The sequence below is a fragment of the Amphiura filiformis genome, chromosome 16 (assembly GCF_039555335.1).
Source record: "Amphiura filiformis chromosome 16, Afil_fr2py, whole genome shotgun sequence".
NCBI lineage: Eukaryota > Metazoa > Echinodermata > Ophiuroidea > Amphilepidida > Amphiuridae > Amphiura > Amphiura filiformis.
The window spans coordinates 45,598,732-45,607,112 of NC_092643.1; the positions used below are offsets into that span (position 1 = coordinate 45,598,732).

An 8,381-nucleotide genomic window follows, 5' to 3' on the forward strand; every position below is an offset into this window, starting at 1 on the left:
TTTCTATGTATTTTACAAATAAATACCATCTTGAGTAGATAGCGGAAAAACTAACAAGCAAACAAATAAACAAAAAAACAAAAAACATCAAAACAAACTTTCCTAACAGACGTTTTTTAAATTTGTGAAATATTTTCTGTGTTGTTTTATTAAGCCCGTAAAGCCGTTTGCGAGTTAACTAGAAAATGATGCGAGCCGTAAGCATAGTAAGAAGGCTTTGAACGCGTTTTTTTGACAGTAGATGATATGCGTGATGTCACAGGCCCTATAATGATTTGCAAATCACACCATAAATTCTACCTTGAGTAGATAACAAACAAACAAGCAAACAAAGGACAAACATGTAGTACATAAAAAATATATCAAATGATATTTCTGACTTGTCTCATGCTAAATCTATGATTTTTAAAAATTAGTTTATACGGTTCCAAATGGTATCATCAGTAGATAACAAAATATTGTCTACCTTTCTTACTTACTTTCTTTGTATTTTATAAAAATGATACTCTCTTGAGTATTAGATAGCGGAAAAAACAAACAAACAAACAAACATCAAAGACAAACTTTCCTAACAGATGTTTTCTAAATTTGTGAAATATTTTCTGTTGTTTTATTAGGCCTGCAATGCTATCTTCAGAAGATAGCTGTTTGCGCGCGCGTTCTGAGAAAATGATGCAGGCCGTAAATGATGCAGGCCGTAAGTGGGCTCGCACGTGTTCACAGAAGATGATGCATGTCGCAACGGGTGATTTGCAAATCGCACCGTAAATGGTATCTTGAGTAGAAAAAAAACAATCAAACAAACAAACAAACAGACAAACAAACAGGAAATATAAAAAATATAGCAAGTGATCTTTCTGACTCGATTCATGCTAAGTCTGTGATTTCCTTCTTTTTTTGTATTATTTCTTTATGTTTTAAAAATGCTATCATCAGTAGATAGGCCTAACAAAATATATTCAACCTTTCTCAATTTCTTTGTATTTTACAAATAAATAAAAAAAATATCTAACAAGCAAAAAACATCAAAACAAACTTTCCTAATATATATATATATAAAATACTGTTTATGCAGAAAGGGCGGGAGAAAGAGTAGCTTACTTCATTCATTAAATGAAATATGATATCTGTACTTTAATAAGCATCGGTTTCGAAATAATAATAATAAAAATAATAATAAAAAATTATATTATTATCATTATCATTATTATTATTATTATTATTATTATTATTGTTGTTGTTGTTGTTGTTGTTGTTGTTGTTGTTGTTGTTGTTATTATTATCATCATTATTATTTTCATAGTTGTTATTATTATTATTATTATTATTATTATTATAATTTTTCAGATACCAAAGAGTTGTATTTTTATTGTTAAGAGTCCAGTCATTCGATCTGACCAGTCACCATGAATGCAATTTCGGTGGTGACGGTGACCTTCATGTTACTTGCATGGCTGCACACAACAACCGCACAAGGTATTTATGGGATCTATATACAACAATGGGACAGGACCATGCGCACAAGAAATTGAATCGCCTCACATATTAGCGGCGCTCTTCATATTTTATACCGGGCTTTATCCCGTAACTCTAGTCTGTATACCTTCCTCGAAAAAGAAATTCAGATATTGTTTTTTTTATTTTATCTCTAAATGCAATGATGAGAAGTATATAAAACTAACATTTTCTGAAAGAAAATGGTGTAAGGAATCCAACTAGCATAACAGATTCCTGCGAAAATTAGCAGTTTTTGAGAAAATCTCAATTTTTTTTTACTTTAGGAAGGTATATGGACTATAGTATTGATTTTTTTCATGAAATAGGTGCATTTGTAGGATTGATGATTAACTGATTTTAATGATAAAATAAAAGCTTTCACCGGTACCAATTTCGTGCTCAAGTTTCATACTACTGCCTGTTAGATTTTTTTAAATTTATTTATTTCCTAATGAGATAGAAAGGGCAATAATAGAAAGTGGAAATCACTAAAGTATCAATTTGAAAATATTTGATCCAGTTGCAGTGATGTATAGCTACCATAGGCGTAGATCCGGGGGGTAAATCCTCCCAATATTTTGCCATATATTTGGCCATTCCCCCCCCGTGCCAATTTATTCCACTTGTGCACTATATTTCATCAGTTTAGCTTCAATATGGCAAAATTTTCACTCTTATGGCTAAATGGCTTTACAGCAATCATAGTTCATCAACGGATTCGGCAGTAGACTTACCACTTAAGAATGACCAAAATTAGATCGAGTATTGCAAGTTCCCAAAGGTCTTGGCAAGTTCAATTGATCATTAAATCTTGGAATGTCATGTTACCTTATTTTATCCCCGGCCCGCATCCTGCTCTCAGTCAGGACACTGGTTATGCACAAAATTAATACTAGTGTTGGTTATTTGGTTTTCTCTTGTTTGGTTTGGTTTGTTTTGTTTTTTTCGCATAAGGGTAAACGCCCCTAAATTCCACTTCGGCACGGGGCCGAGGACGTCGGCCCCAACTGCTTGCGTCTCGTGAGAACTCACTAGCTAGTATAACTGTTCCCCTAATGATGCTTGTCCAACATCGTCTCCGGCGTACTTGAGAAATTGTTATGCCGTCTCTATCGCTATTTCGCCCAAGACAGTGAAATATCATTAGGCTCCGCTCACTCCACACAAATAAAGACACCGAACGAGATAAAATCGTGTTTCTGTGGAACTCAAAACGAATTTGTAATTTTATGTACCCTTGTGTTGCAATCCGACTGAATAAAAACTTTTAACCTGATTCTGTATTATGAAAGCTGGTTCCTGACATACTTACGTTATATTTGGCAGATTCTTGCAACCCTCTCACCGAATTTCCATGTGCCGATGGACTGTCATGTGTGCAACAAATCTACCGTTGTGATTTCTTCATAGACTGTGCAGATAACAGTGACGAATCTGATTGTGCATGTCACTCAGATACTGAGTTCCAGTGTGAAGCAGGTGGTTGTATCGATATTGCATGGAAGTGCGATGACATTCCAGATTGTTTTGACGAAAGTGATGAAGCACAACATGTTTGTAACGTCACTACAGGTATGGTCATCATCACCACCCGGTACCGTCACGACTATACCACACATACGCATGATTATATGTCCTTTCCCGTGTTTACCCAAAACGTTTAAATTTATTTGGCGTCTCATTTCTAATACACAAAATAAAGCTTAAGTTAATAGTCTTTCTTCCTCTAAGTCTGCATTTATCAGCCTTTGTTCTAGCTTTGTATTTTTAAACAAATGTCTATATCACACTTGGCATTGAAGGTGCAGATGATGTACATTATTTCTGAACTTCTGAAGTAAAAACACAAAACATGAATGACCAAGGAGCATTATGATGGGCTATATGGTAGTGGTTTTACGTACCCCCGCATTTCAGCCAGGAGGGGATATGGAAGTATGCCATGACAATGGTTGCACGGGTTAATCTCATTATCTCCTCATGTAGCCAGTTTAGCCACATATATTGGAACACATATCTGTGGTTAGTCGGAATAGGAAATCCATACGGTTAGCCAAGATATGCATATAAATTATTTATCCAGTACAGTCATAAAAGACTGGCCCCTGTTTTATTTGTCAAAGCCGGTGTGTCCTTATAATCCTCCATTGAGATCAGCGTTACAGAATCTGCAATAGTGAGAAACCATCTAACTATATACAACCTATGACAGATCTTTCTCTGATCATGCCCCTAAGAGCGAGCGGGAATGTAATGCAAATCACTGTCAGAGACTCGATGACGACTTCACAATTATTCAAATCGTGGCTTAAACTCACTTGTTCAAGCCTTTCTTGTTCACTTCAAGTTTAGTTTTATGTGTGTTTGCACTCGTATATAGACTGTATTACTTAACGCGGCTGTGTACTCTAGCCATTGTTTCTTTCTCAAAATTGAGTTTTTATGATATGTTTGTACCTTGTTATATTATTTATAAATACAAGGAATGAAAATCCAGATTTATAAACTCCAACTGCAATATTTTAAGGATTTTATTTCACTATTCCACTCGTGTTTGAAATTGAAAAGGAAAGAAAATCTTTGTTGTACCAGCAAGGTACACGCGCGCAACAACTCATCGCGTTGCGTATCGCGCAATTTGTTAACGCACAAATACGCGACGCATACGCGACGCTTATCTGCTTGCGCGGCGCATCTTATGGAAACACCACGGAAGCACTGATTTCACAAAAACCTAGTGGTCAAATGGCTCCGTTTTAGCTGATAAAATGTGGGTTTTTCAAGTTCTTTCCCCGATTTAAATATCAAGTTATGAATGGATTTCGCTCAAACTTCTCAAGGGCTGTGGATTCACCCGATGTTCACGTAATATAAGTTTCAAAAACGAAAACTGTCGCATTCTCCTGTGAGATTCGATGAAAGTGCAAAATGTGACCACTTTAAACTTCAACGGCCATTATTTCAATGTTCATTTTCTCGGTAAAATGACGATTTAGGTACACGATAACTCAATAAATACAGCATCTATAGGTAAGCAAATATGATCATCGTAAAAAGCATGATCGACTCAAGAAACGGTTTTCTCATTTTTTATATTTTGGTCTATTTCCGATTTTGGGCATCATTTTGTGCAAATAGGCGTTTTGAATTTTAAAAGTTCATTTTGATGCCTTATATGGTCAATATCTCAAAAAATAAGGCCAATATCAAAAAATAAAAAACCGTTTTTGGAATGGAGCCTCAAGATTGAGCTAAAAACAAAATAAAATATTTTGGAAAGAGTGTTTTTTGTTATGATGTACCTAACAAATATTGCCAAAAACTCACTTTTTGTGATTTTCTTCAAAATTGTTGTTTTTACCCCAAATCTGTATTTATATTAAGATTTATTGATGTCTTGCCTTCATAAAATGTATACTTTTATATGTTTTGCGCGAATAATTACAAAGTTATTGCACTTTTACTGCATGCATGTCTGAGAGTACACAGCCACCTTAAAAGAGGTTTTTTATTAACTTTGTATTGGTTTTATTTTTGGCTTGTTCAGCGCTACGAGACCTCCTGTTTTATGTGCTATGTAAGTTTTCCTGTACCCGTTGAGTTCCAACCTTTTACTGGTGAAAAAGTTTATCGATCCTAAAGCAACATATATTCTTTTATTTATTTCTTCAAGTTGTGAATGAATGTGATTCAGATCCTTGTCAGAATGGAGCCACTTGTGAGGATGGTGTAGACTCCTACACGTGCGTATGCACGTCAGGATGGACTGGTGACAACTGCGAACAGAGTAAGGATACTATAAAATTAAGATTGCTGAATCTACTAGTCACTGAGGTATACTCACGGCCCTGCAAGGTGCTAACACTTCAAAGTGTTCATACTGGTCGCTAGGGTTCAAATCCCCGCACAGGCATGGAATCCTACGTAATATGTATCATGTTCGCTTCCATCTAGCGATCAATAACCTGAATAACCATTGTGTAATTCAATTAAATGCACAAGCTCATACACATGTGGTTCTTTGATGTCAATCGCATACAATATAACCCGTGATCAATAACGAACGTTGGTCAAAAGACGAGCTTACTGAAGTGAAAAATTATGTACATGCAGATTCATCATTTATGCATATTGCCTTGAAAATCATAAAAAGCAACTGCTTGATCAACCCAAATGATTTTATTAGCGTTATTTCTAAACCAAATTTCAAAACCACAAAGTGTTTTACCTGACTTTTGACCCAGAAATGTATGAATTTGATGAGAAATTGTGATGAAAAATAATATTTTACAAGTCAGAATCAGAAAGATAAAATCTCATTACACACGTTAATTACATCACAATCCAAACATAGATGGTTAAGTTCATGGAGAATGTTACAAACTGTTGTATGTTTTGCCATATTGTTTTTCTATAGGGAATAATGTTTTATCGGTAAAATTGGACATGAAAACCTATCAAAAACACAACAAAAACGTGCATCGCTATTTGTATGCATGAAACAAATTATAAGAATTGTACAGAAGTGACCTAACACTTATGAAGGCTGTATCTTGAGAAAGCGCATAGTCTTATGCTAGAATCTTGGCAAGGACACTCTGGTGAAATAAAGAAAAATACATGTGATTGATTTTGTGTGACTGTTGAGCGTTAAATGTTTCAAAATTTAAAAATGAACAAAATGCGAGTAACTATGCTGTCATCAACATGACAATAATATTCATGATAAATAATTATTGCTCCCTAATAAAGAAATGGTTAACAAATGGTTTGAATATATCGCACGACATTATAGTAACTGTATCTAGAAATTTGTGCAAGTCACTTGTCAATTTTCGCCAGAAACGACCTTTTTCTACGGTTACTGCCCAGCTCATTAGTGCGATATGGGATATTCTTTACCTCGAGTTTACTGCCCTCTGTTGACGACAGGGCTTCGAACTCTTATTAAGGCGATCTAAGAAGTGCAGGGCCGTGTACTATGATCAGCTCGTAATAGATGGGACTTATGACATTTGGATTTGTGTACACACAGTTGGGCGCAGACCTAAGCGCAAACTGGGCTTTGCATTTTGCGTGACTGACACGTGTTATTGTGAATTAAAGCAAGGCGTAAGTTTGGACTTTAAGAATTTGTGAGCGTATGGAGCCAAAAACATTTGATTTTTTTTTTAAAGCTTTTTTGATAAAAAAAGGGTTTAATTTTGGGGAAGATAGTTCACTTTTCACAGAATTGCCCCCCCCCCCGAACAAAATCAGCACCCCTCCTCCCCAAAACAAATCCTGGCTACGGGCCTGCATTTGATCTTGTTGTTGCTGTTTTGTTCTGGGAAAAGAGTGGAATGTGCGAGCTGTAGAGGTGCAGTCTTGAGGTAACATTTCTGTTTACAACAGTTTTATGGTAAAATTTCTTCTAGATATCAACGAGTGCTCGTCACGCCCTTGCCAAAACCGTGCACGCTGTGTTGATGCGGTTAATATGTACAGTTGTATTTGTCAAAGTGGATGGGAAGGAGCCGACTGTGAAATAGGTAAGAAAGGCTTATTTGGCAGTCAACCCTCAGTCGTTCCGCCAAATCAGAAATAAAGTGTGTCGATATCCTGACAAAGGGACTATGTCAAGTGCAGATGTAGATGTACATGTAGTGTGTGGATTCGGCAACAATGCTCTATAAATTGGCTTTGCCTGTTGTCTTTCCTCGTTATTGTCAGTGGTGTTTAAATAAATAATAATAAATATTTCAGAGTTTCAATAAACGAGCACTAATATAGAGATGATGTTTTAAAGGAGCCGTGGCTTTTTTATTATTTAATTTTTAATTTTTTTGTTAAAGCTGTGAATGAATGTGATTCAAATCCTTGCCAAAATGGAGCAACTTGTGAGGATGACGTAAACTTCTACAATTGTGTATGCGAGTCAGGTTGGACGGGTGATAACTGTGAACAGGGTAAAGTATGCTATCATCATATTACTGCTCAATCTAGTCACTGAGCTAGCTGGGAAGATTCAAGCTTAAAAACGTTATTTTTTGAGTTCACGTTAAAATTTCTATTTATGATTCCTATGATCTGCACACAGGATTGTGGGTCCTTTTCTCAAAATGTTAAATTTTGTTTGGCGTTTCATTTCTTACATAAAACAAAAGCCTACATTAGTGGGCTTTGTTTATTGTATTTGTTTCATTAAATGTCCATTGCACTTAGGTAACGGTGTAGATTTAAAAACACAACACCAATATGACCAATTGTATGGGTTGACAAAACCCCTCTTTTTTAATACGAGTGACAGTGAGTTCTTTGAAATATTTTTTGATAGTACATGTAGTAAGGGCTTGAAGACCCGATTGACGACAAAGTATAGGGCTACATGGTTCCAGCTACATTCCAACTGGTCCAAATGTTTCTAAACCCAAATTTATTCTTGTATTTATTTCTTAAAGCTGTGAATGAATGTGATTCAAATCCTTGCCAAAATGGGGCAACTTGTGAGGATAACGTAAACTTCTACACTTGTGTATGCGCGCCAGGCTGGACTGGTGAAAACTGTGACCAGGGTAAGTATTCTAATCGACTAGTCACTGAGCTAACACTAATATTTTTGTGTTTAAATTCACCATAAAATATATACGTACAGGAGATGCATTCTAGATAACGATAATAATAATAAATAAGAAAAAGAAATGGTAATAATAATAATAATAATTATATAATAATAATAATAATAATAATAATAATAATAATAATAATAATAATAATAATAATAATAATAATAATAATAATAATAGTAATATCATTCCGACAGCCTGTCACTAATTCAAAATCGATTTGAAACATTTTGAACAGATTTTTAAAGACGAGATTCTACTCTATTGTTCTCATAAAAC

The 8,381-nt window shown here is 35.1% G+C and overlaps 1 protein-coding gene and 1 long non-coding RNA gene across 2 annotated transcripts; both read left to right on the forward strand.

Moving 5' to 3' along the window:
- Nucleotides 1–1,346: 1,346 nt before the first annotated feature.
- On the forward strand, nt 1,347–6,868 carry LOC140172686 (uncharacterized). The gene is made up of 4 exons (XM_072195818.1): nt 1,347–1,476; nt 2,824–3,069; nt 5,171–5,284; nt 6,834–6,868. The coding sequence occupies exons 1-4, from the start codon at nt 1,407–1,409 to the stop codon at nt 6,866–6,868; spliced, it is 465 nt and encodes a 154-aa protein (XP_072051919.1). The 5' UTR covers nt 1,347–1,406.
- Nucleotides 6,869–6,913: 45 nt separating this feature from the next.
- Nucleotides 6,914–8,054, forward strand: LOC140136084 (uncharacterized). Its single transcript, XR_011856610.1, has 3 exons — nt 6,914–7,028; nt 7,332–7,445; nt 7,938–8,054. It is a non-coding gene; the product is annotated as an uncharacterized lncRNA (long non-coding RNA).
- Nucleotides 8,055–8,381: the final 327 nt, after the last annotated feature.

Coding starts and splice junctions, on each gene's coding strand:
- LOC140172686 (XM_072195818.1), top strand. CDS start 1,407: ATGAATGCAATTTCGGTGGTGACGGTGACCTTCATGTTACTTGCATGG. Junction 1,477..2,823: donor GCACACAACAACCGCACAAG/GTATTTATGGGA, acceptor TATATTTGGCAG/ATTCTTGCAACCCTCTCACC. Junction 3,070..5,170: donor TGTTTGTAACGTCACTACAG/GTATGGTCATCA, acceptor TATTTCTTCAAG/TTGTGAATGAATGTGATTCA.